Here is a 25565-nt window from a genome sequence, read left to right on the forward strand (position 1 = left end):
CCCTTGGAGAGAGACGAGGTGAGCGGAGCCTAGCCTAACCTGCCCTGCCCTGGTCACCACCTTGGCAGAGAACAGAACAGCAAACCTACCCCTACCCCTGACCTGTCCCAGCCTGAGGAAAATGGGCCTTCTTATACCCAGCATGCTTTGTTAGCAGCTTACAGGTCCCATGTTCACTGGATGGCAAGTCCCAGAATCCCTTGGTGATTGGCAAAGAACAAGTCACAGGAGCAAGATGAACTCTGACCCTTCTAACCCCGCTTCCGCCTGCCACAGCCACTGTTGCATGTGGGGACTAGGCTTCTGTTTCAGGTGAATCTTTGGGGGTTTACTGCTCTGCCTTTAAAAAATCACCTAGAATTGTAAGTGCAGCTCTGCAGGCAGTTCCCCTCCCTCACACGGTGACATCCCAGCCCCACATGTTTGAAAGTCACCATGACTGGACAGTGGCGTCAGTGGTGTGACTTTGTGGGAAGGAATGCAGGTGCCAGGTGCCAAGTGAGTCCATTCCTGGGAGCTGGTTCCTGTGTCAGAGGATGTGATGGGCTTTGGGAGATTTTAAATTACAAATTAAGCTTTTGAAAGATGACTTGCCAGGCAGCTGGGACGTGAAACCCACATAAGATTCCAACTCAGTGCAAACACAGCGCCAGAGATGCTCAGCGTAGACAAGAATACCTGGAAATCACTTCCTCATTCTCTTAGGGCACAGGGTCATTCCCATCAACTTCAACAGTGCAGGACCTAGCCCTGTGCTGCCAAGCTGTGAGTCCAGGGTTCTGTGTCCCCCCAGCACCACAAACATCTTGAGCCCAGTAAGAAATACAGCTCCCTGCTTTGCACCAGAGACCAGTGATGCCACCCACTGCTGCGGGAGAGACACAACTACTGTTGTCTGGCAGAGCGGCTGCAATATTGGATGTTCCGCATAAGGGCCCCAGCTCCTGGAATCCAGTGATTAGGGAGAATCTCGGCTTTCATTTAAAACAAAGCTAAGTGGAGTGTCTAGTCCTCATGGGTGCAAAGCTTGAAAATGTGACCCAAGTGCTCCCCAAAGACTCATAAACCCAACAGCAAAGACACCCCTCCCACCTCCCTTATTTTGACAACTGTCAGGATTTTGTGACTTTGGGGGCCCGATTCATGGCTTTAAAAGACTTGTCTTTGGGGCTTAGCAATTCAACTGTCACACGGGCCCAGCCCTCCAAACCTATGGGGGGGGGGGGAGAGCTGGCTGTGCCACATTCCCCTCTGCATCGCCTTTCTAACCGGGCCGCAGCCTCCCTCTGGGGGATGGGTTTGGGGTAGATAATTTTCAGGCCTGGACCCAGCTGCTGAAAACCTGTGCCAGAATCCCAGCCACCGAGCAGGCCAGCAGCCATGGGGAGGGCTGGCAGAAACAGCTGCCCCTGTGCCCAGGGACCAGACACAGCAGGGCCCTGCAGCTATCGCGGGCAGCAAAGATACAGGGGGTCAGAGAGATTCCCATGCTCCCCTCTGCAGTCACTGGCAGGCAAAGAGAAGGGGGCTCCCGGGCACAAGTTCTACTGCTGCCAGGGCTACAGCGGTGGGGCTGGAAGGGAACCCTGCCCTGCAGGCCGCTCCGCACACAGCAGGCTGGATGTACTGCTGATCGGGGGAACCAGCACCTGCCGCACTGGGGCAGGCCTGAGCCTTGACACCGTCTCCCCAGAGCTGGGAGCCCCCCCCTCCGCTGCAGCTCCCGGTGGCCCAGCTTGGCCAGGGAGGGGCTAGCAGTGGGCAGTGGGCCAGGAGCTAACAATGTTGATTAATGTTCTGATGGCTGCTAAGCTCCTTCTAAAAACACGCTTTAATATTTCTGATATGTGCAAATCTATTTTGTAACCTGGAAATGTTACATAGCGCCGGGATTAGGTAATGTAGATAAAGTCCGTGGCGGGGCCCGGCCACAATCATTTGCAAATACAGCCTGAGATTAAGGTATTTTTTGAGAGATTAGTTGGTATTACTGCTGATTGTGATATGCAGGACCGGGCTCCAGCCCCGCGCTGCCAGCCCGCGGCACAGACCTGCATTTAGGATATTGGATGGTATTGCAAAGATCTTAAGGAGTCACTGCAATAATACTTCCCCTCTAATGAAAATTACAGCGCTAAGCTGGGGAGGGGGCGCGGCCCCACAGTTATGATTGGGATGGAATTGCTTTGCAGCGCGCACCCAAGAAAGGCAAGATGCAGAGGTCACCCCGCTGCACGCCCTGCGAGCAGAGCCTCCCTCCAGATGAATTCAGCCAAGTACCACTGCAGGGGCTCAGACACTTAGTCCTCCGTGTCCTGTGGCAGCCCAGAGCCCCCCGCGCCCAGCTGCCCTGCAGGCTAGTGGTTAGATGGAGTGGGGGTTGGGAGCCTGGCGGAGGGGAGCTGACACAGCTAAGGGCTGTTTCCAGTTGGCAGCCTGGCCCCGTTAGCTGGGTTTGCCCCCATGTCCATGGGCAGCTGTTTCCATCTGGCACCGCAGGTCCGGATGTCTTGCCCAGCACAGAGCCCAGCAGTGCCTGGGGCCAGCTGCTCCAGGGGAGCTCTAGGCGCCAGGCCTGACGGCTGCCCCCCAGCAACAACTGCGGCCCCCGCCTTGGCCGGGGCCAGGCCTAGGGATCGCCCAGGTTGGTGATGATGGCCGCGTTATAGATGAGGTCGGAGATGTAGCCGAGGGATGTCTGCGCAGGGAACACATCCCAATAGGAGAGCCCCTCACCGGCCGTGGGGTCCGCTCCCTGCGGCCCCGCCTGGCCGGGGTCAGCCACAGGCCACTGGGCTCCCGCCTGGCTGCAGGGGGGCTGGCAGCTGTCCTCCCACAGGAGCTGCCCCTGGAAGGCAGAGACCAGGCCCGGCAGCGCTTGGCCCAGGCACTGCTGCGGGGAGCTGCCGGGCAGGCGGAGCTCGGGCACCTGTTGGCTTCTGGCCCCTTGTCCCTGGGGCGGTGGGGGGCAGGAGGGGGGCGATTTACTGGCCAGAGCCCTCCGGCAGCTCGGCTGCTCCGGCTTCCTGCTCTTGATCCTCCGGGCGCGGCGGTTCTGGAACCAGACCTGGGGAGAGAAGGGCCGTGAGGGACTCCCCGGCCCCGGCCGCAGACCCCCGCTGGCGCCCCACGACGTCCCGGCCCGCGGGATACGACGGGGCACCAGGGGCTCCCCCGCCCCGCGGCCAGCCCGCCCCGCCTCGCCTCACCTGGATCTTGGCCTCGGGCAGGTGGGTGAGCTCGGCCAGGCGCTCGCGGGTGCCGATGTCGGGGTAGGGCAGCGCGGCGAACACCCGCTCCAGCTCGCACAGCTGCCCCCGGCTGAACGTGGTTCGCTTCCTCCTCCTGGGCCCCGCCGGGCAGCCCCCCGCGCCCCGCTCCGGCTTCGGGCGGCTCCCTGCGGGCAGGGGAGACGGGCAGAGCTCAGCCCCCAGCCCCGGCCCCCGCGAGCCTCCCCCGGCCCCAGGCTGCCCCGTCCCCGGTGCTCTCTGCTCTGGACACCGACCTGCTTGGGGCTTGGGCCGGCGGGCCAGGGGGGCGCCCCGGGCGGGCGGCGGGCAGCGGCCGGAGTCTCCGTCGGGGAAGAAGAGGCGCGGGCCGGGTGCGGGGCCAGCCCGGCTCATTCTCTTGCCTGGGTCCCTGCGCCCCGTCCAGTCCCGCGGCTGCGGCTCAGCGCGGCCGCCCGGCGCCTCCCGGGGCCTTTTATCCCCCGCTCCGCTCCCCCGCCCCGGCCAGCAGCTCCCAGGGGTCTGGGACCGCCCAGGGCGGGCGCGAGCCGGCTTTGATCCCGCAGCGTCTGACAGCCGCGGGCTGCCTCTCCCCCCCCCCCCCCCGCCGCGCCCGTCGGGGGATCCCATCCCGGCCCATCCCAGCCCCATCCCTACCCAGGCCCGCTAACCCATCCCAGCGCCCCATTCCCATCCGAGCCCCGCTAACCCATCCCAGCCCCATCCCTACCCAGCCCCGCTAACCCATCCCAGCGCCCCATTCCCATTCGAGACCCGCTAACGCATCCCAGCGCCCCATTCCCACCCGAGACCCGCTAACCCATCCCAGCGCCCCATTCCCATCCGAGACCCGCTAACGCATCCCAGCGCCCCATTCCCACCCGAGACCCGCTAACCCATCCCAGCGCCCCATTCCCAGTCAGCCCGGCCGGGACCAGCCCAGCGCCCCAGGCCAGCCACGTGCCCCAGCGAGCCCAGCCCACCGCCGTCTCTCTCCACCCCCAGGGACAGGGCTGTTTTGGGCTCCCTAGGTTGGGCTGCTTTAGCCAGGTCCCATGCCCTGGGCTGCGCCCCTTGCCCACTGCTGTCTCCCAGCCCTTCCTCCAGCGGGGTGGGAGGCCAGGCCCTGCCCGTGTGCTGGAAGGATGACAAGGGGGGCCCAGGAGCTGGCCCAGTTGCTAAGGAAGGGAGGGCCCAGGCACTGAGCAGCACCGCCTCCCGTCCCCCGAGCCCAGGGGTAACTAACCGGGGCTCCGCCTTCCCCGTTGAGACCTGGGGCAGGTTCCAGGTTTGGAGTTTAAAGGCTAAGCTGTGACCCAGCCGGGAGGGAGTCTCACAGCAATATGTGGCCCCAGGCAGAGCAGCTTTGGTTGTGGGGCCACATGCCGAATGCTGAGGACCAACCCAAACCCTGATTGTGAGCCTCCCTTTGCTCTGGGACGTCCCTTTGGGTCGGTTCCTCACCGGTTTCTTGCTGGCGCCCGCCAGGTCCCATCTAGTTCCTTGCTGGGTGCTGGCAGGGCTGGCCCCAGTTCCCCACACAGGATATTCCCCTGTCCCCTTTCCCTATGGGCCACCCGTCAGCGTCTGCCCAGGGCCATGCTCCAGGCCTGCCCCCTCCGCACTCGCATTCCAGGCTTCTCTGTGGGAAATCCTACCCAATCTGGCAGCACACAGGGCAGGGTGCCCTGGGGAAGTGGCTGTCAACCTCCCAGCCTGGCAAATGGCCATTGGCGCCAGCACATCCTCTATTAATGCCTGGAGGCTGAGAGGCTGTGCGCAGCTGCCCGCAGGCTCCTCTGTGGCGTGATGGTGTCAGCAGTGGGTTGGCTGTCCTGAACGGCGTAGGCCCGTCTGCACCTGCACGGTTCAGCATGGAACTGCCTTGGCCTTACAAGGGGCCACGTGACCTGCAGCTGCTGGACTGTTTGGGGAATTGAGTGATAACTAGCAAGTGCTCCTCTTGCCAGCCTGCCAGCTGGAGGGAGCAGGCCCCTGTGTGCCATCCATGGCTAGCACCAGAGTGTGACACTGGAGTAGCCTCCCCCAGGGCCCTGTGAATTGGGACTGAACGAAACACCAGCACTAACTGCCGCCCCTGGGGGGAGGAGGGGCGCGGATGGGACTCAGCCTCTAATTGTGCTGGTCTCCGTTTGCAGTGCCGATTGGCTCGTGCTGCCCTGGTCACACGCGTGGTGGAAGTGTAGCCCGGGGATGGCCAGCTCCTTCTGTGCCCTGGTCAGTTCCTGGCTCGGGGACAGAGGGGGCTGGAAGGTGGATTCAGTGTGAATGAACCAAGCAGGCAGAGGAGCAGGGGGGGAAGGGGTCAATGGGGCCAAGGCTCCCGGTGGAAGTGCAGGGGGGGGGGGGCGCAGGGTTTCAGGCCTCTTCCTCTCATTTGTGGGGGGAGGATACTGGCCTCTCTGCGGCAGACAGGACGCAGCGCTGCCCATGTGCCGTGTGCAGGGCCCCTCATGGCACGGAGGGTCCAGCGAGTCGTGGCCCTTCCTGGCTGACACATGGTGCCCCTGCTGCTCGCCTGGCGGCTGCCCTGTGCCAGGTCCCTGCGTTGCGTTTCCTCCAGGCCTGGTCACCCGCTCAGCGAGGTTCCCGCAGCCACTGCTCCAACTGCAGCCACTCGCCTCTCCCTGCTGAGCGGGGCTCGGAGCTGGCTGGGGTCATTCCCCTCTTCTCACTGGGTACCTCTGAAAGGGGCTGGCTTTGGCCAGCTTCCAGCGGCAGGTGGACCCAAACTCTGGCCCCCTTCTCGCTCTGGCCCCTCCTCGGGGAGCCTCCCCTGCAGCTGGCCACTTTCCGAGCCAGGGGAGAAGTCTGGGGGAGGGGCTAGCTCCCGAAGCTGGAGCAGGTGAATATTTAACCGGAGAGCTGGCGCTTGTTTTGCTTGGGCAGCTCTAGGCTGGTCGGGGGTGGTTCTGGCTGGAGAAGGGGGCGGTTGGGCAGCCGAAGAGCTGCCGATTTCACCCCGCAGAGAGCTGTGGGATGGAGCCGGAGCCGGAGCTGGAGCAGGGGCAGGAGGCCAAGGCACGACATCTAGCTGCGCAGTAAGCCCGAGAGTCGCAGGAGCTAGTGGGGAGGCCATGCCATCTCTCTGGGGCCACCGAGGGACTAAGGGTGCTCAGGGCACCCAGTCCCGGCAGGGGGAAAGGACCACAGGTCCCTTCAGCCTAGGGGGGCCCTGGAGTCTCCTATTCCTTCACACCAGGTGCAAGGGTTCCGTTCCCTCTGGCGGTGGAAGGGTTAACTGCATACCTGAGCAGCTGGTCTGGCACATCAGGGCTCAGCTTGGGAAGCGCCAATGCGGCTGCATGGCCCAGTGAGACAGGCCCCGGCCGGCTCCCCCAGGGGCGGCTCTCGGGGCTGCCAGAGTCCCTGCTCCCCACACGGCTTGTTTTCCAGGAGCCCAGCAGGCGACCAGGAGGATCCCACGGACAGGAAGGAAACACGTCTCCGGGTGGTGCTCAGGTGAGGGGGCAGGGACGGGCGGCTGATGGTGCCAGGTTTAGGGCCGGGCACCTGGGAGCAGGAGGGTGCCCGCATGGTGACTGATGCCTTTCCCTTTGGCTAGGGTTCGGCCCCTGACCTGCCCGGAGCGCCGCAGAGGGGACCAGCGTGTGGTGCACTGCCTCGGGGACAACACCGTCTACGTGAGTGCCCCACGCTGGAGAGGCCACAGCTGGGCGCCGGCCTGAGTGGGCCTGATCCTGAGCCAGCTCTTTTCTCCCCGTGCCAGGTGAAGACGGCCGGGCAGGAGGCGGCCTTCAGGTTAGGTGCAGTGTTCGATGCAGGCACGTCCCAGGAAGGGGTGTTTGAAGGCAGCGGGATGAAGCGACTCATAGAGCTGGCAGCGAATGGGTGAGGCGGAGACAACCCTGAGTGGAGAGTGTGCTCCCCCTCCCCGCATTCCCTCCCCCTCCACCCACTCCCATCCCACCCGCAACTCCCAGCCAGCCATGCACGCGCTCCCCCTCCACCTGCCCCCCATAGCCCCCAGCCAGCCATGCACGCGCTCCCGCTCCACCTGCCCCCCATAGCCCCCAGCCAGCCATGCACGCGCTCCCCCTCCACCTGCCCCCCATAGCCCCCAGCCAGCCATGCACGCGCTCCCCCTCCACCTGCCCCCCATAGCCCCCAGCCAGCCATGCACGCGCTCCCCCTCCACCTGCCCCCCATAGCCCCCAGCCAGCCATGCACGCGCTCCCCCTCCACCTGCCCCCCATAGCCCCCAGCCAGCCATGCACGCGCTCCCGCCCCCCATAGCCCCCAGCCAGCCATGCACGCGCTCCCCCTGCCTGCTCCCCCCCACTGTGGCCTCCTTCCCAGCAGCCATCTGCAGCTTTCTACCTACACACGCCTCTACAGACTCACCCCCAGGCACAAGCATCCAGCAGCACCCACCCACTCCCTCCCCAGCAACACCCTCCTCACACCAGCGCGTGCCCCCAGCCGTGCGCCCCTTCACCTCCGCGCTCTCAGGCACCATCTTGTGCCAGTGCAGAACCGCTGGGTCACGGGCCACCAGCCGTTCCTACCACAGGGCACGTCTGCATTACCTGGCTCCGCCACGAGAGGGCGCCCTGCACCCGCCAAGGAAGGGGGCAGGTGCTCAGCGGCTCTTCTGCCCCCTCCCCAGGTTCTCCTGCACCGCCTTTGCCTTTGGACAAACAGGCTCTGGAAAGACCTACACGTTAATGGGGCCCTTAGCCCAGGTGAGAGACCCTCCTCGGGGGCAACCTGCACCGTGCTGAGCCCATACCCCAACCAGCGCCTCACTGCGCCTCCCGGATCACGAGCCCCGGCTTCCCCCAGCAGGGGGCGCTGTGGGGAGCAGGGCAGGGTGCTGGCTGTGGGGGGGAGCTCCCAGTTACCCCAGCCCCAGCCTCCCCCAGCAGGGGGCGCTGTGGGGAGCGGGGCGCTGGCTGTGAGGGGAAGCTCCCAGTTACCCCAGCCCCGGCCTCCCCCAGCAGGGGGCGCTGTGGGGAGCAGGGCAGGGTGCTGGCTGTGGGGGGGAGCTCCCAGTTACCCCAGCCCCAGCCTCTCCCAGCAGGGGGTGCTGTGGGGGGCAGGGCGCTGGCTGGGGGTGGTTCTCAGTTTCCTGCTGCAGGGGGTGGAAGCTCAGGGCACTCTGCCATTGGCTTTCCGAGACTTTTCCTCTCTCTGCAGAGCGAGGGCCAGCCAGCGACTCCCTACCTCGGGGGGTTGATGCAAAGGGCCTTTGTGTGTCTCCTGGAGCAGACGCAGCACTACAGACCCGGCCTCGTGCTCAGTGCCTCGTACGTGGAGATACACAATGAGCAGGTAGGGCCACCCCCACCACCCTGCCAGGACAAAGAGCTGCAGCACCTCATGCCCCCAGCCCATGCCCAGGGCTGGCTGATGGGCACCAAACATTACCCTGCCCTGCCCCCCATTACCTCTCTGCTACAGCCCTTCCCGCTCACCCGCGTCCTTCTGGCTTTCTGGGCTCCATTCCCACCTGCCCCGGTGCCTCCCCTCTGTCCAGGTGAGAGACCTGCTGAGCCCAGGATCGCCCAGGCCCCTGCCCGTGCGATGGAGCAAAACCAGGGGCTTCTACATCGAGAACCTGCTCACTGTGGAGTTTGGGAGCCTGGAGGCCATCATGGACCTGCTGCAGGAAGGTACCGCACAGGGCGTCTCCAGCCTTGCAGGGCACTGGGGAGGGGCACAGGCAGGACCCCCGGTGAGTGGAGACCCCAGGGCTCTGCAGCCCATGGGCAATGAGCCCAGTGCAGAAGGGGCCCCCTGGTGGCCAGATGGGGAGTGAATTCCCTTTTGCTGAGCCTAGTGGTGGGGAGCTGCTCCTCCCACGAGCCTTCCGCCTGCACCAGGGCATCGCTCTGGCCTAGGTCACCAGCTGTTTCCCAAGGCAGGACTGGCGGCCTGGGGGCACAGGCAGCAGCCAGATGGGAACAGCCTGTGCTGGCCTAGACCCAGCCACTGAGGGAAGAGGCTCCATCTCCGTTCCTGGAGCTGCAGAGGCCCCCTGCCCCGTAACGAGCTCAGGACCCTGGGAGCGCAGGTTCTGCAGGAGGGTGAGGCCCAGCGCCAGGGGGTCAGGGGCTGTTTAACCTTTTTGCCTGGCTCTGACCTGCCTGCGCCTCCCGCTCCCAGGCACCCGAAGGCGGCGGAGCGCCGCGCATGCACTGAATGGGCACTCGAGTCGCAGCCACGCCCTGCTGACCATCCGCATCCACCGCAAGGCTGTGAGTCACTCGTGTCCCAGCACGTGGGGCCTCAGGGGTCATGGCATAGCCCATCCTGCTCCCAGGGGCCCAGCTGCATTGGCAGCTTGGGGGAGGGTCCGAGGGGCACTGGCCTGAATGGCTTTGATTTGCTACTGCCCTGCTCACCCTCCAGGGGCTGCTCTGGGCTGACGCCCGTCTTAGCCAGCCTGGTGCTTCTCCCTTCACTGGGCTCGCTAGGGCCTGCACTGGAGACCCCAGCTGTGCAGGGCAGGCTGCCTGGCTGGGAGTGTTCCTGAAGGCCCATGGAGCAGGACACCTGTGAGCTACGGTCCCTCCCCTTCCCCACAGGTGAGCCCAGACCCCAGCTCCTGCCAGAAAGGCGTGCTCTGCTTCGTGGACCTGGCTGGCAGTGAGAGGGTGAAGGACACCGGCTCGGCTGGGGAGCGCTTAGTGGAGGCCAGCAACATCAACCGCAGTCTCCTGGCTCTGGGTAAGGCCCCTGCAGCCGCGCCAGAGGGAGGGGCCAGGCTTGCATGCTCCCCCAGCTGGCTGCAGGCTCGGCTGGGCCTTGCGGCTTTTCTGTGTGCTCATCGCCTGGAGCAGCGCCACCTGAGCGCCAAGGCAAGTGTGACAGCCTGTCCTCCCCACAGGGCACTGCATCTCTCTGCTGGTGGACCCCAGACGGAGGCGGAGTCACATCCCGTACAGGGACAGCAAGCTCACCCGGCTGCTGGCGGAGTCCCTGGGCGGATCCGGGATCACGCTCATGGTAGGAGCCTGGCTCCCCTCTGCACCCGGGGAAGGGCTGGATGCGGGCCTGGAGCTGCAGCCCCACAGGTGCAGCGCTGGGACGGGAGCAGGGGAAGTGACCTGTCAAAATCACATTGCAAGGCTGGAGTCTGGGATTCCAGTGCCTGAGCCGGCTAGCCTGGGGCCGTGGGGAGAGACTCGCCAGAGCCCTCTCTGATGACGGCCCCACTGGGAGCTGCTCCTCAGCCTTGTCCCTTGTCCAGCAGGTCGCCTGCATCTCCCCCTCCTCGCGCTGCCTCCCGGAGACACTGCGCACGCTGCGCTTTGCCAGCAGGGCCAAGAAGATCACCACCAAGCCTGTGGCACACAGGGTAAGGCCAGAGGGTTCTGAACACAAGGATGGTCACATGGGGTCAGACCTGGAACCCAGTGTCCTGTCTCTGACAGCGGCCAGTGCCAGGTGCTTCGGAGGGAATGAACAGACCGGGGCAATTATAGTGATCCAGCCCCTGGCGTCCAGTCTCAGCTTCTGGCAGTTGGCGGTTTAGGGACCCCCACAGCGTGGGGCTGTGTCCCTGCCCAGCCTGGCGAACAGCTGTCGATGGGCCTAGCCTCCAGGAACTCATCTTTTCTTTTTTGAACCCAGTTATACTCTTGGCCTTCACATCCAAACAGCTGAGTTCGCTGCATCCCAGGGCAGGGCCCCTTGTGGCCAGGGCCGTCTCCCTGAGCTGTGGGGCCCCCTCCCCTCTAAGCCTTGTGCCTTTGATTTGCCAGGTGTCCCGGGAGAAGCTGCTGCGAAGTTTGGAGCAAGAAATCCAGGCCCTGCAGGAGGAAAACCTCTCCCTGCGCCAGCAGCTGCAGCTGCCCAGGATACTGGGCGAGGGCACAGCCGCCCACACAGCCCCCACACGTGCGTGCAGCTGGGGACGGGGCAGAGCTGGGGGTTAAAGGGATCCAGGGCCGCCCTGGGGGACAGGAGTGGGGAGCCTGCAGAGGGGCACCGTGGGCTTGTGCATCAGAGAAGTATGGGACCTGCCACCCCCAGGCCCTGGCCCGAGTGCAGGTGCAGCGGCTGGGCTCCAGTTGTCACCCATCTCCTTTTCCTTGCAGAGCTGCCCGAGTGCCAGGGAGAGAGCCATGCCCCTGGGCAGAGAGGGGCCCCGAGGAGAGCACCCGGCTCGGCCAGGCGCAGCCTCTGTGGCCTCCTGCAGGAGTTTGTGCTGGAGAACGAGCAGCACAGGTAGCAACAGGACGTTCCCCCTCCTGGGCTGACCCCTGGGAGACTCAACTCCTGGCGGGGGGGCCGACCCTGCACCTCCCTAGAGCCCGGATGTGTGGGCGAGCCCCGGGCATGGCCTGGTACCTAGGACAGAGGTCACTGGCAAAGCAATGCCCCCTACACACAAGGTGGGCAGGGCTGTACTGTGTGTTCCCCAGCCACCTCAAACCAGCTGCTACCCACGGCAGCGTGACTCTCCCAGGCAGCGAGGCCCACCCCGGCTGGGCTCAGGGAAGGGGCACCCCAGCCCCACTCTCCCAGGCAAATGCCGCTCCTCCGACCAGGTCTCAAGCCCAGGGGCTCACCCTCAGGCCAGGCGGCTGGGCTCTCCAGCAGCTCCACAACACCCACCCAGGCTCTGCCTGCCTCCCCCTGCCATGCCTGGCTCTCTGCAACTCAAGAACCACCGCCAACCCTTCCCCAGCAGCCTGCAGGCTGCCCCAGCTCAGTCACCCGACCGGGGAGGGGGGCGCAGCTTAGCTGGGCCTGGACCCCCAAAAGGTCAGCACTGCTGGGCTGGGTGACTGAGCCAGATCTTGCTCCTCCTGGCCCCTCACGCCCAGCGTGCCCCAGCACACTACCCAGAGGGCGTGGTGAGCAGGGCAGCGCTGGGCTCCGTCCATGCGCCGAGTCCGGCCTGGCACGGGGCAGGCACACGGCAGGGGGGCTCTGCTAGAGTCTAGATGGATGGCTGGGGTGGGGCTCAGCGTCCACAGCTCACCGCGCTCTCCCCTTCCTATTGTCCTACTTGGCCAAGGAGGGAACCGATCCCGCTGACGAGCAGCCAAGCCCCTGCCAGGGAAGGGCAACGTGCACTGGTGCAGGAGCTGACGAGATAAAGGGGCAGGGGGAGGGGCAATGCAGGCAGTGCCTGAGACCCCCCGTGGGTGGGTGACAGCTGCTCCGCAAGGTGAGGGAACCCCTCAATAGCCAGGCCCTGAGCTGTGTGCGCGCTGGGGAGGCATTTCCAAGTCACCTGAAGAACTAGGGGGGGAGGGTCTGGACTCTCAGTGCTGGCTTTGGGGGGCCGGCCCCGTGAGGGGCACTCGGCACGTACGGGGGGCGCTGGGCATGCAGGGGACGCGTGGTGCACGCTGGGTGCACGGGGGGGCACTCAGCATGCGGGGGATGCTCGATGCATGCTGGGTATGTGGGGGGGTGCTGGGCGTGCGGGGGCGCTGGGTGTGTGTTGGGGGGTGCTGGGCATGCGGGGGGTGCTGGGTGTGTGTGTGGGGGTGGTGGGCGTGGGGGGGTGCTGGGCGTGGGGGGTGCTGGGCATGCGGGGGGCGCTGGGTGTGTGTGGGGGAGTGCTGGGCGTGCAGGGGGACACTAGGCATGCACTGGGTGTGTGGCGTGAGGGAGGGGGCTCTCTGCTGGACATGGCAGAGCCCAGGCCCGTCCTTCAGGCCAGTCTTGGGTTACTTGTGGGCCACGGTCCCTGGAGCTGGGGCAGGCGCAGGCCTGGCAGAACAGTCAAGCTCGGGGAGCCCCTCAGACGGGTGTTGCAGGAATTCCTGCTCCGGGGAGCATTTCAGCCAACTGCAGGCCCCCTCCAGCCCCTGGAGCTGCTGGCTGGGTGACTGACCTGCCTGTCACTGTGGTGACTTCCCCTGCCTGAGTCCCACCTTGCCAGGTCTCCCCCACAAACTGTGGGGCTGCTGGCTCTTGCCTCGCCGGGCACCGTGGCTGGGATGGCATGTTGGGATGCCTGGGGCTGCCCCACTCCCACTCATCTCATTTATGTTCCAGGCACCTAGAGTCCCTCCCAGCCCTCAGCAGCTGGGGCCAGGCCCGACGTTCCCCCGAAGCTGCCCCCAGCTCCTGCAGCATCCAGGCCCTGCCCTGCGCCCACCCTGCCCCCAGCGCAGCCCAGTGTGGCCACGTGAGTCTCCTCTTCCTGTCTGACTTGGCGCCCGAGGCCCTGGCCCCTGATGTGTCCTGCCGGCTGTGACGCCCCAGGGGAGCTGCTGCCCCAGCGTCTGGGCTGGTTCGAATCTGGCTGAAAGCCGCTCCTGTGGGGCTCAGCTCAGCACAAAGGGCAGAGAACGGATGAGCCATGGAGCCTGGACGCCCGTCTCCCTTCCAGCGGGACACTTGCTCCAGCTTCCGCCCTGGTCCTGGCGCCCCCCGCCATGCATGGAGCTAAGCCCCAGCACACACGGCTGGACGCCTGCACCACGTCCCCTCCCGTGCTCTCTTCCTCTTGCAGATACTGCCTCCTGTCCATGCCTGCCGCTGCCCTGCCAGCGCTCCCAGGCATGGGCCATCCCCTGCCAGGCTGGCTGGGAACAGGAAGTGGAAGCTTTCAGCCTAAGGGCTCTGCTTGTCCTTCCAGCTGCAGCCATGGGAGGTGCTCACTGCCCAGAGTGGTTCCAGGTTCCAGGGGGCCAGCCAGGGCAGCCCATGGGAGGACCCGGCTCAGCCCTGGCCCCAGAGCCAGCAGCGCCCTGTGGCCCCCTGGTTACTCCATGGGAAAAGGTGAGAGTCACCAGCCTGGGGCCAGGAGTGAGTCTGGCCGTGGGGCTGTGCAGGCAGGAGCACAGGCCCCCAGGCCAGGGCTCAGGGCACATCAGAAGGTGACCCAGGGACGGGGGGCAGGCAGTGGGGTGGGGCAGCCATGGCCAGATTTGATGTGGGCCCCAGGCTCACTGCACATGCAGCCTCTGGCAGGTTAGTGGCCTCCTGTGCTCCTCTGGGCCACCAGCCCTGGCCCCAGTACTCAGCCCAGCCCTTGCTTGCGCTGCAGGAGCCTGGGCCGAAGGAAGAGCTCCGTTGGCTCGTGTCTGCTCCTGAGAGACACCCAGCAGCAGGGCCCTGAGCCTCCCCCCGGCCTGGAGGGGCAGGTCGCGCCGTCAGCCCCTCCCCTGCCAGGGCAGCCAGGCAGCAGCACAGGGCGCCAAGGTAAGCCGTGACGGAGCAGCAGCTGCCGAGGTTTCCCTATTGGAGCTCCGCCCACGCAGGCTGGAGGGGTCAGAACTGGGGTGTCCCTGGCTCCCTGGGCGGGGGGGGCCTCGACTGGGCAGATACTGAGAGCCTGGGATGGGAGAAGCCTTTCCCAGCATGCTTTGCACAAGAGAGACTAAGGGAGATGTGGGGCAGAGGCTCCCTGGAAGTCGTGTCTTCATGGAGCTGAATCAGTGGGGGGGAGCGGGAGCTCCTTAGCTTTGGGGCCCATCCCAGAATCGGGACCCTTCCCCCAGCTCTGGTTCCCTGACACCCCCTTGCAGCTAGAGGGGAGGAGGGTGGGGCCCAGGGTGGGGCTGGCACTAATTGCTCCTGTCCCTTGCGGCCAGCAGCAGGCGCTGACCCTGAGCTGCGGCTGGAGGAGGTGCTGGACTCGCTGCAGGAGCAGCTCCAATCCTACAGCCTGCGGGACGCCCGGGACTGACTCTGAGCATGTGCCCCACACCAAGGGACCAAGTGATCTATTAACCCTCTCAGTGCCGTGCCGTGGTGGAGCGCCCCATGTCCCGGTGCATGGCCAGGACACAGGGCCTAGTCCCCTGCAGGCTCTGGGGAGACAGGTGGGGCCTTGCCGGGGTGTGGCCTGCACAGCCCTGCCCATGAAGCTCCCGCTGCCCCAGACAGACACGGCCCAGGGCTGACACTGAGCTCCCTGTTTATTTGGCTTTAGCGAAAGACCCAGCTGCTGTGGATATGGTGGGACGGCAGCAGCCCATCCCCTTGGGGGCTCCCCGGTCCCGCTCATGGGCAGCCCAGCCAGTACTGAGCGATGGGGCGAGGGTAGCGAGGGCGCGCGAAGTCCACGCGCTTGCTGCGCAGGTTGAGGCGATAGTACTTGTCTGTGGGAGAGAAGGGTGTCATGGTCAGTCCCCCAGGGCTCCGCTCACCCCACCCTCAACCCCAGCTCAGAGCAGCAGGAGCTGAACTGGCCTTGCTGGCCTCCCCTCGCCTCCCACCAAACATAGGGACAACCCTGCTCAAGGCTTTGGCCAGAGTCCAGGCCCCGCCAAGGCAGCCTGATTCCCGTGTCCAGGCCCAGCCTGCCCCGGCTCTCCTCCCCGCCATGAGGCGCCTCTCCACAAGTCAGCCCCATCGCTCACAGTCAGGCCGAGCAGAACGGCCGGGCCCTGGGAAAGGGTGGCCATAAGGGGGCGGATGGGGCCGCATGGCAAAGCTGAAGCCCAGCCCTGCTGGGGGTGGAGGGCTAGGTCAGGCCAGCTGTGAGAGCAGCTGGGGAGAGCTGATGGCGCTGGGACCCACCTGCCACGAAGAAGTAGACGCTCTGGATGGGCTGGCACTGGGAGCCCCCGGGCAGCCAGTCAGGGTCCGTGTCCGAGGAATCGGATTCATCCTGGAGCCAGTCCCAGAAAGTGTGAGCTGCCGGCCGCCGGCTCCTGTACTTCTTGCGGTGCCGGCGGGATTTCCTCCTTCGAGACCAGCTGCTAGCCTTTGAGGAGACGTAGATCCTGCCGGCCATGGCAGCATCTAGGGGTCTCGGCAGCCCCCTCCAGTCTCTGCTGATGTACCGCGGTCCACTGGCCCCAGCTGGCAGAACAGCACAGCGTGGGCATGAGGACTGGCTGGCAGCATCACTGTCCGGGGTTGGTGCCCCAGCTGCAGGCAGAGGCTCACCCAGCCTTGCCACAGGCAGCGTCAGGGAGTGGGGTCCCCAGGGCCTCCAGAACAGGGAAGGAAAGGAGCTGGCGGGGGGAGCAGAGCCGCCCCAATCCCCGTGACAGGGCAAAGAGCAGGCTGGGAGGAGAGACATGAGGGCGGGACCCAGCCTGCCGCAAGAGGTCCTGGAGCCTAGCCTTGTTTCCCATGCCGTTCCCCTCCTGCCCAACTTTCTCTTCACCTTGCACAGCCCCACAGTGTTGGCTCCAGTTAAAACAGAGAGGACCTGGTACCTGACTCTGTCCTGGTCTGTCGCCTGTACGGGGGGAGCAGCGGGTGCGGGGTGCAGCCTGGGGACATGGGTTGTGGGATGCAGGTGTTTTGGGGCTGGGGGGGATGCAGCATGTGGGGATGCGCTCTGTGCTATCACTGTGTTGGGTGGAGCTGGTCCCACTGAGGAGCACTAGGGTCTAACATACTCCAGAGCCGGATCAGGGGCCCTCAACCTGCCTGTCCTGGTTAGCACCTGACCTCCCAACCTGGTCACTTCCTCTCTGCATGGCCCCGACTCCAAAGCCCCTAGCAGCTCACACATGCTAGGGGTGCGTCCCATGGCCTCTGGTTCCCCCTGCCCCCAGCCCTCTGGCTTCAGTGACCTGCTCTGCCCGGGCCCATAACCTGGGCCGTTCCTCCCCACTTACTGTACGGGGTGCCCCCAAAGAGCAGTTGGAAGAGGTCCTCCCAGCTGTCGCCCTGCATGAGCGCGTAGTGATCAAACACCAGCGATGGGGAGGACATCTCACAGTCCTGCTGGCTGGGCTGGTTGGCAAAGTCGTATGCCCAGTAATGCTTGTCTGGAAACGAGACATGGAGCCTGTCAGGCTGGAGCGATGCCATCCTGCTGGACGGGGCTGGGGCCCAAGGCACAGGGTCCTCGCCCTGCTGGCCGGAGCAGGGCAGGGCATCCCCCAGCACTGGGACTGGCTGGCAGTACAAGGCAGCTCCACTCAGTGGCCAGGGGCTCTGCAGCCTTCATAGCGTAGCCAGCGCTGATTGTTTTGTTACACCTCTTGGCACGCTAGTAACAGCCCAGGCCCTGGAGGCAGGTGAGCAGCAAGACGCCTGGTTTTTCTTTCAATACAATCCAACTGGGCTCCATGACCGAGTGCAGTGAGCAGCCCAGACACCCTGCAGCTATGGGCGAAACCACGTTTATTAGTGTCGAAAACCCTCATCATTTCTAGCCACTCTCCTGAGTTCTGAGTGCCTGGAGCTGGCAGTGCCAACTTCACCCACCGCCTGGTACGCAGGCGAGGGCCCTGCAGCTGCTGGGCCCCGTGTGCCCTGTGCCCTCGGGCTGAGCAGCCAGGCAGGGACGGCCCAGCGCTGCCGGATAGCAGGGCTGCGGAGAACAGCAGGGCCAGTGGGCAACGGGCTGCAGTGAGCTGAGGCTCACCACCAGCGGAGGGCACTGCCCGTGTGTGGGGACCATGCCCAGTGGCACTGTCGGGGGACACAGCTAGGAGGGGTAGTTGGGCCAGCTGTGAGAGCAGCTCATTTACCTTTAAAGAAATAGACTCTCTCCTGGCCATGGTAGCTGTGCGCGGGGAGGGCGAAGGCTGCGTCGATGTCATCAGGGATGTCCTGGAAGCCATCTGAGATATTGCGGGGGTAGCCGGGGTCCAGGGCACCCTCGTTGAAGCGCCAGTACTGACTGCCCTTGGGAGACAGGCACAAGGCAGGGTCAGCTGGGGGCACTGCTGCTGGGCAGAGCCTGCCATGGGCCCAGGCAGCATGTCCCTCCCTGGGGAACAGGATTCAAGAGCCACAAAGACTCTGGGCCATGAACCCACAGCCCTGAGCGATGTAAATTCCCTGCAGTGAAGTGTCCGCCCCCATTGCGCTCACCCTGTTGCCATGCCGGACACTGGCCTGGCCACGCCCTGCACACCAATGGGGCTGCCTGGTGCATGCCCACGGGCTCTTGCCAAACTCTGGTCACTGTCCCACCTTTGACCGGGGCCATCAGCTGTGTGCCTGGCCTGTCAGCTCTGCCCCCTGCCGCCCTTCTGCAAAGGGGCCCAGGCCAGGGGGACGAGGCCTCGCAGCTCGTCAGTGGGGCAGCCAAAGGAGCCGGCAGCGGCTGGCTGGGGGGCCCGGTGGTGTGACTGGTGCTCACGAGTCAGGCCATGCAGCAGCAGCACAAGCAGGACTTTAGCCAACCCTGCCCGCGGCCCCACCTGGAAAATGTAGGTCTTGCCCTGACAGTTAATGCGTGTGAAGGCGGCATCGACGGGCCCCTCGATGCCCCAGACATCGCGGATGAGCTTGGGGTAGCCGGGCCTCACGCTCTTCTCGTCCAGTTCATAGACGTATTTCCCTGAGAGAGAAGGGAGACAGGAGCCGTGAGGGGGGCAGCTCCCCCCACTGCCTTGTTTCCTGCCCCGAGTGTGCACAGTGTGAAAGGCTGGCAATCTGCAGGGAGGCTCTGCACCAAGCCGGAGCCCCTCACCAGGCCCAGGACAGCCATGGCAACGCAAGCGACCCAGGGCTCTGCCCTGCCGGCATGGCATCTGCCTGTGTGGGGGACTCAGGCTCCAAGGCCCGTCAGTCCAGGCTGTCAAGGGCCCAGCCAGTGGGTTTGATGGCATGGACATCTCTGGGAACTGGGCTGAGACCCACCTTCCTCTGCCACGCATCTGGCTGATGGGAGTGACCTGAGATGGAAGTGAGTCAGTGCCCCGGAGGGGGAAGCCTATGCAGCCCTCGCCCAGTGCCTGCGGGCAGCACTCGCCCGCCAGTACCTCGGAATGCATAGAGAGAACCGTTCTTCAGGTCCGTGAATGCATCAAAGGGCTTCCCGCTGCACAGCTCCTCCACCTCCTCCGGCTCCACCTCTTCCGGCCCACTGGGAACCAGCAGGGGGACCCCACTGCCTGGCACTGTGACCGAATCAACAGTGGCAGCAGTGACTGGGTCTGGAGATGTGGTTGGGGGGTCAGTGCCTGTGTCGAGGGTCTCTGTGGTTTCACCCAACGTAGCATTGGTGCTGTAGTCCATGTAGTCATCCTCGGGGAACGCAAACATGTCCCCGCGGGTCACTGTGCATAGGGCAAGAAAGAGACTCGGCATGATCCAGTCAGCAGCCGGGAGCCCAGGGGATGCTACAACCCTGACTGCTGGGGCTCTGAGTGGCCGGGCCAGAGGTGACGTGCTGCCAGAAGAACGTTCCCATTCAGCGTGGGAAGAAGGGTCCCTCCTACACTCCCCATCCCCTGAATCAGTCTCTAGCCCCCCAGACTCCTTGCGCCTTGGAAATCACAAGGGCCCCTCAGTGAAGGGGGCTTAGCATCAGCCTGCCGCCTAATGGAACGTCCCACTGACTACAGCAGCTGTGGAAAGGGGCCATGCTGGCTGGGCACTCACTGACCCAGGCATATCGCCACACGCAAATCTGGGGCGCCCTTCCTGCTACCAGCCAGCCAATGGCAACCGCAGGGAGCCCAGGCCTTGCTTGTGACTGCTCCCTGGCGAGGGGAAAGGGCCTGGGGGGCTCCAGAGGGGCAGGTACCTTTCGACTTGCAGGCCATCGCGTAGTCACTGCAGCAGCTCTGGTAGTACACACAGAGGGCGTCACACTGGCACTTCCTCTGGGCATGGAAACCATCCTCGCAACGGCCCACACACGACTCTGAAACAGCCAACCGCCAGCCGGGAAGTAACCGCAGCAAAGCCACCCCCAGGGAATGAGCCACGGCCCTGGGGCAGCCAGCGACTCCCCACACCAGCCCCACCTGCTAGCGCTGGCTGGCTGCTGGTGCAAACAGGACTAGGGTGACCAGATAGCAAGTGTGAAAAATCGGGACAGAGGGTGGGCTGGGGGAGGGAGAATAGGAGTCTATAGAAGAAAAAGACCGTAAAATTGGGACTGTCCCTATAAAATCAGGACATCTGGTCACCCTAGACAGGTCACAGCTATTGTCAGTCCCGCCACCCAGGCAGCTGCATTTCTGTAGCAGGCCAGCCCTGCGCACTGCAGCAGGATTTCACTAGTGCCTTGTCCCCACCCCTCCCTGCTGCGCTTCTCCCCAAGCCCCAGGACGTGCTGAAGCTGAGGGTGTCTGGCTGTGGGGTGTGTGACTAGTGCCGTGAATGGAGATCTGCCTGTGGGGAGAGGTCAGCAGCGCCTGGCTGCTCCTTTCAAGATCCTGCCTGGCGACCCCGGCCAGAACCCCAACTCAGATGCTGCTTTCTCCTGGGCTCCTTGGCCGGCTGGAGGCCTCAGTAGCCCCAGCCCCCAGGAGCCCAACAGACCCTCTCTCAAAGGCTAGCTGGAAGCGGGAGCTAGGGAACACGTGGAACTGGACGGTCCAGCAGGGAGCCCAGCCCAGGGGAGAGCAGAGACTTACCTTCAGCTGCAAAAGCTCCGCAGAGCAAACCCAGCATCAGAGCTGGGACCAGCAGCCTCATGGCGCGTGGCTCCTGGACTGCTCAGGCAGACTGAGGCAGGGCTGCAGCCTCCCGTCCCAGGAACTCACTGTTTGCTTAGCCTGCCCCTCTGCAGGGAGAAAACAAACAGTCAGAAGGTCAAAAAAACAAACGAGCAGGAGGTGAATGACTCCCCCCACGCAGGCCTGGAAGGGTGCTGAAGGCCTTTGCACAGGCAGTATCTGCTGGGACCCTGCTCTGGGGGCTGACTCTATAGCAGGGCTAAACAAAACCTGTGTGCACCAAGCTGAAGGCAGCTAGAGCCAGGTTTGAAACCCGCTGGCTGGCGTGGGCCGGGGAGTCTTTTCCAAACACCGCGGCAGCCCCACAATAAGGAGCTGGCTAGTGAGTCTCTCCTTGGAACCAGCTGGGCAGGCGATGAGAGGCCTTTTCAGACAGTCATAGTTTAAGGCCAGAAAGGGCCACCAGACCATCCAGTCTGATCTGTGTGTCACTCTAAACCCAACAACCAAGACCAAGTCCAGCCCACAGGAGAGGGGAGTTAAAACACTGTTCGAGGTTCCAAGAAATGTTACCAACTCGCGAGTCACGTGTGTGCCTGACAATATTAAAACCCAGCTCCTGTGGCGAAGGTTATGTGTGAATCTCAGCTTCCATTTTATAGCCAGTAACTTTCTAGCCCTCACTTTTGCAGCGAAAAGTTTGAAAATCATAAACCCATAGGACTGGAAGGGACCTCGAGAGGTCATCTAGTCCAGTCCCCTGCACTCAAGGCAGGCCGAGGTAGTATCTAGACCATCCCTGACAGGTGTTTGTCTAACCTGCTCTTTAAAATTCCCAACAATGGAGATTCCACCACCTCCCTAGGCAATTTATTCCAGTGCTTAACCATTCTGACAGTTGGGAAGTTTTTCCTAATGTCCAACCAAAATCTCCCTTGCTACATTTAAGCCCATTGCGTCTTGTCCTGTCCTCAGAGGTTAAGAAGAACAATTTTTCTCCCTCCTCCTTGTAACAACCTTTTACATACTTGAAAAACTGTTCTCATGTCCTCTCTCAGTCGTCTCTTCTCCAGACTAAACAAACCCATTTTTTTCAATCTTCCCTCACAGGTCATGTTTTCTAGACCTTTCATCATTTTTGTTGCTCTTCTCTGGACTTTCTCCACTTTGTCCACATCTTTCCTGAAATGTGGTGCCCAGAACTGGACACAATACTCCAGTTGAGGCCTAATCAGCATGGAGTAGAGCAGAAAAATTACTCCTCGTGTCTTGCTTACAACACTCCTGCTAATACATCCCAGAATGATGTTTGCTTTTTTTGCAACAGCGTTACACTGTTGACTCATATTTAGCTTGTGATCCACTATAACCCCCAGATCCCTTTCCGCAGTACTCCTTCCCAGGCAGTCATGTGAGACAGTATCAAAAGCTTTACTAAAGTCAAGATATACCACGTCTACTGCTTCCCCCATCTACAAGGCTTGTTACCCTGTCAAAGAAAGCTATCAGGTTGGTTTGACGTGATTTCTTTTTTGACAAATCCACGCTGACTGTTACTTATCACCTTATCATTTTCTAGATGTTTGCAAATTGATTGCTTAATTATTTGCTCCATTATCTTTCTGCGTACAGAAATTAAGCTGACTTGTCTGTAATTCCCTGGGTTGTCCTTATTTCCCTTTTTATAGGTTGGTACTATATTTGCCCTTTTCCAATCTTCTGGACTCTCTCCCGTCTTCCATGACTTTTCAAAGATAATTGCTAATGTCTCAGATATCTCCTTGAGTATTCTAGGAGGCATTTCATCAGGCCTTGGTGCCTTGATGTCATCTAACTTGTCTAAATAATTTTTAACTTGTTCTTTGCCTATTTTAGCCTCTTCTGATCCTACTGACCCCCAAAGGCTCAGAGAGCAAATGGCCAGAACCCAGTGTTTGGGATTTTTGAGCCAATCTCATGATTGGTTGGGCCTGACTCAGGATCTGTGAGCGCCTGGGGCGAGCGATGTCGACGCGCCCCCAAGACATGCCGTGATGGCTGCGCTTTAGGATCTGAGTGAAGCTATTTCCCTATGAATCAGCAGCTGCAGGGCAAGTGACCAAACCACCCGGCATTCCAGAGTGGTGGGGGGCTGAAGCCAGGGGCCAGCGACCAGCCTGGCTGCATCGTGCAGAGTCTGGGCCCTTTGCTCACTTTCTCTGTGCTCTCCAGTTCATTGCTCTGTGTATTCTGCTCCCAGAATTCTCCTTTCATCAGATCCTCTTGTTACTAATTAACACGAATTCGGCTCTTCCTCCTGGCTCCTGATAACTCCCTGCCATCGGGGGCAAGGAGCAAGGGTCCAGGCTCCACCTGGGCTCAGCCTGTACACGCTGCCAAGGCCCAGCCAGAGCATGGGGCAGCGTCCCATTGCAAAGCAGGGCCCAGCTGCTCTGCCCGCTGTGGGGCATCTCACATCGCTACAGCAGAGAGACACTGCACACTTAGTGACAGAGCTGCTGGGATTGGAGAGACTGGGGACTGGTCTGTGTGCGCTGCTCTCTGCCCTCGCAGGAGTCCCGGTTGTCAGCCTTATCACTCTTCTGTAGGCTGGGAGACAGAGACAAGGTTACCTGGGAGCTCTCAGATCTGCCTCAGCCTCCCATCCTGCACTAGGAACGCAGTCATCAGGGCTTGCTGAAGGCTTTCTCCCCCAGACAAATAGGGTTAGCAAGGCCCCAGGGCCAGGGCAGTGGGAAAGGCAGTGAAAGGCAGGCCGGTATGGACAGGGTTTGCCAGTTATCTTTTAGTTTAGTGATAAACGCCTAATTATCTTCCTATACATTCACATGGTTTAAAACGGATATGATAAACATGAGAAAAGGGTTAGAAAACCTGACCCAAGGGAAGGTAAAAAAAACAGGGCACTTTAGTCTTGAGAAAAGACGATGGAGGGGGGCCCTGATGACAGTCTTTCATATGTTCAGGGCAGATATAAAGAGGGCTGTGATCGATCGTTCTCTGTGTCCACTGCAGGTAGAACAAGAAGTAACCAGCTTAATCTGCAGCTTAGATATTAGCAAAACTCTCGGACTCTAAGGGGAGTTGAGCATTTCCAAGGGAGGGTGTGGCATCTAAGAGCAGGCTGGACAAACTCGGGTCAGGGCTGGTCTAGGGTTACTTGTCCTGCCTCAGCGCAGGGGGCTGGACTCGAGGTTCCTTCCAGCCCAACATGTCCGTGATTCTCTGAGTCAGCGTCTCCCCGTTGGGTAGATGAGCCGGACTGAAAGTTGGTACATTGTTGCAAGGAGAGGTCTAGCCTGTGCCTCTCCTGGCGAGCCTGGCCCCCGAGTTGCGTGGGCAGAGCCAGTCAGCGATGCCCATTTCCTGAGCAAAGCAAACGGGAGCCTCTCCAGCCACCCAGGGTAATGCAAGTGGAACCCGCAGCAGGGATCTAAGCAAAGGCACGAGGCATCCTGATCTCTGCAGCTGCCCCCCCATCGTCCAGGGTAGGGGAGCCCCACAGGAGGGTCCTGCTGCCTGGACACTGACACAGGCAATCGACTGCACTCAGCTAAGTGGGCTCTCTCCTCTTTCGGGCTGCAGGGCCCGTCACCCTGATCAGGGAGAGCTGATGAAATGCCCTGCACACAGGAGCTGCTCAGCGAGGACAGGGGCAGGGGGCAGCCCGGAGACCTGCCTGTCAGGCAGCGTAGAGCCAAGAGTAACTGGCCAGACTAAGGCTCTGATCTAGGTCCTCTCCCAGCTGCAGAGTGCGTTGGGTGTAGGTGGAAGCTGAGGTCACATCCAGAGCCCCAGCCTGCTGCTGTCACAACCCCACAAGAAAGAAAACAAGAATTCTGGGCTTGGCGGGGAAAGCAAGAGGGATGGAAAAGCAAAAGGTTCATAATTTAACTGACTAGCGAGCCCCTGTGGACGGGGACACACGCAAACACCATCCCCTAGGGAGTCTCATGCACCAGCTACCACCCCCCAGGGACACACGGTCCCACACCAGCTACCACCCCCAGGGACACGTGCACACACCACATACCCCCACCACCCCGGGACACACACACACCAGCTACCACCCCCAGGGACACGCGCATACACCACCTACCTCCCCCCCCAGGGACACACACACACACACACACCAGCTACCACCCCCCAGGGACACACGGTCCCACACCAGCTACCACCCCCAGGGACACACACACACACCAACTACCACCTCCCAGTGACACGCGCACACACACCAACTACCACCCCCAGGGACAGGTTCACACACCAACTACCACCCCCCAGCGACACGCACACACACACCAACTACCACCCCCAGGGACACGTTCGCACACCAGCTACCACCCCCCCAGGGACATGCTGGCACACCAGCTACCACCCCCCCAGAGACACATGGGCCCACACCAGCTACCCTCCCCCCCCGGGACACACGCACACACCAGCTATCCACCCCCAGGGACACGCGCACACACCAACTACCACCCCCCAGCAACACGCGCACACACCAGCTACCCACCCCCCAGGGACACGCGCACACACCAACTACCACCCCCCAGCGACACGTGCACACACCAGCTATCCACCCCCAGGGACACGCGGGCGCACCGAGGGAGGCTCACTACGGTGGGTAGCCCCTTTGCTCTGTGGACTCCTAGCTAAATGAACTCTTGCTAGCACTGGGTAGAAATCATGGGCTAGGAAACTCCTTACGGCTTTGCAGGCTCTGCACTCAGCGTCTCCTGGAGGCCTGGGCCAGTCAGATCCCGTTGGTTACTGTCCCCTGGTACAAGATAACAGCCCTTTCCTGGGACAGCCCCCGGCTCTGTCCGTCCACGCAGGTGCAGAGAGGGTTACCACTGGCTGCTACGGCACCAAAACAGCAACTTGGATTTAAGTCTCAGGCTGAGATGGCTGCGGCTTGGCTCTGGTGCAAAGGGTTTTCATGGCTCTTTTCAGTGTGTTTTGCCATGTGTGTCTGTCTGGGTTAGGTAACAAAAGGAGGTACCAGGCCAAATCCTGCTTATAGCTACCCTGGGATAGGAGTCACCAATGG

At 62.5% G+C, this 25565-nt stretch overlaps 3 protein-coding genes across 10 annotated transcripts; 1 reads left to right on the forward strand and 2 right to left on the reverse strand.

Moving 5' to 3' along the window:
• Window positions 1–1740: 1740 nt before the first annotated feature.
• On the reverse strand, window positions 1741–6619 carry SEBOX (SEBOX homeobox). Of its 2 annotated transcripts, XM_054008376.1 has the most exons (3): window positions 6498–6619; window positions 3210–3397; window positions 1746–3067 (listed from the first exon to the last, which is right to left on the reverse strand). In XM_054008376.1, exons 1-3 carry the CDS (start codon window positions 6517–6519, stop codon window positions 2630–2632), a joined length of 648 nt encoding a protein of 215 aa, XP_053864351.1. In that variant the 5' UTR covers window positions 6520–6619; the 3' UTR covers window positions 1746–2629. The 2 variants fall into 2 exon arrangements, with proteins under 2 accessions (XP_053864350.1, XP_053864351.1); XM_054008375.1 differs by lacking the exon at window positions 6498–6619 and having other exon boundaries at window positions 1741–3067; window positions 3210–3709.
• Window positions 5373–14996, forward strand: KIF12 (kinesin family member 12). 7 transcript variants are annotated; one of them, XM_054008363.1, is made up of 17 exons: window positions 5374–6093; window positions 6645–6710; window positions 6814–6892; window positions 6979–7100; window positions 7879–7954; window positions 8409–8543; window positions 8749–8884; window positions 9378–9469; window positions 9800–9941; window positions 10102–10220; window positions 10468–10572; window positions 10979–11114; window positions 11315–11444; window positions 13233–13365; window positions 13825–13961; window positions 14230–14384; window positions 14777–14996. In XM_054008363.1, exons 1-17 carry the CDS (start codon window positions 5747–5749, stop codon window positions 14869–14871), a joined length of 2205 nt encoding a protein of 734 aa, XP_053864338.1. In that variant the 5' UTR covers window positions 5374–5746; the 3' UTR covers window positions 14872–14996. The 7 variants fall into 7 exon arrangements, with proteins under 7 accessions (XP_053864342.1, XP_053864340.1, XP_053864338.1 ...); XM_054008360.1 differs by having other exon boundaries at window positions 5375–6093; window positions 13819–13961; XM_054008362.1 differs by having other exon boundaries at window positions 5375–6093; window positions 13819–13961; window positions 14783–14996.
• An 89-nt stretch (window positions 14997–15085) lies between these two features.
• VTN (vitronectin) lies at window positions 15086–25318 on the reverse strand. The gene is made up of 9 exons (XM_054008373.1): window positions 25223–25318; window positions 20471–20619; window positions 19633–19752; window positions 18866–19162; window positions 18302–18441; window positions 17624–17780; window positions 16763–16915; window positions 15708–15992; window positions 15086–15286 (listed from the first exon to the last, which is right to left on the reverse strand). Exons 2-9 carry the CDS (start codon window positions 20529–20531, stop codon window positions 15189–15191), a joined length of 1311 nt encoding a protein of 436 aa, XP_053864348.1. The 5' UTR covers window positions 20532–20619; window positions 25223–25318; the 3' UTR covers window positions 15086–15188.
• Window positions 25319–25565: the final 247 nt, after the last annotated feature.

The sequence above is a fragment of the Malaclemys terrapin genome, chromosome 18, assembly GCF_027887155.1.
Source record: "Malaclemys terrapin pileata isolate rMalTer1 chromosome 18, rMalTer1.hap1, whole genome shotgun sequence".
NCBI lineage: Eukaryota > Metazoa > Chordata > Testudines > Emydidae > Malaclemys > Malaclemys terrapin.

Excerpts from the sequence above, each read along its gene's own strand:
- SEBOX (XM_054008375.1), bottom strand. The coding sequence starts at position 3,623 with ATGAGCCGGGCTGGCCCCGCACCCGGCCCGCGCCTCTTCTTCCCCGAC. Across the intron at positions 3,068-3,209 it reads TGCCCGAGGCCAAGATCCAG|GTCTGGTTCCAGAACCGCCG; the intron begins GTGAGGCGAGGC and ends TTCTCTCCCCAG.
- KIF12 (XM_054008360.1), top strand. The coding sequence starts at position 5,747 with ATGGTGCCCCTGCTGCTCGCCTGGCGGCTGCCCTGTGCCAGGTCCCTG. Across the intron at positions 6,893-6,978 it reads TCGGGGACAACACCGTCTAC|GTGAAGACGGCCGGGCAGGA; the intron begins GTGAGTGCCCCA and ends TCCCCGTGCCAG. Across the intron at positions 13,962-14,229 it reads TGGTTACTCCATGGGAAAAG|GAGCCTGGGCCGAAGGAAGA; the intron begins GTGAGAGTCACC and ends CTTGCGCTGCAG.
- VTN (XM_054008373.1), bottom strand. The coding sequence starts at position 20,531 with ATGAGGCTGCTGGTCCCAGCTCTGATGCTGGGTTTGCTCTGCGGAGCT. Across the intron at positions 17,781-18,301 it reads GCAAGACCTACATTTTCCAG|GGCAGTCAGTACTGGCGCTT; the intron begins GTGGGGCCGCGG and ends CTGTCTCCCAAG. Across the intron at positions 15,287-15,707 it reads CGTCTACTTCTTCGTGGCAG|ACAAGTACTATCGCCTCAAC; the intron begins GTGGGTCCCAGC and ends TCTCTCCCACAG.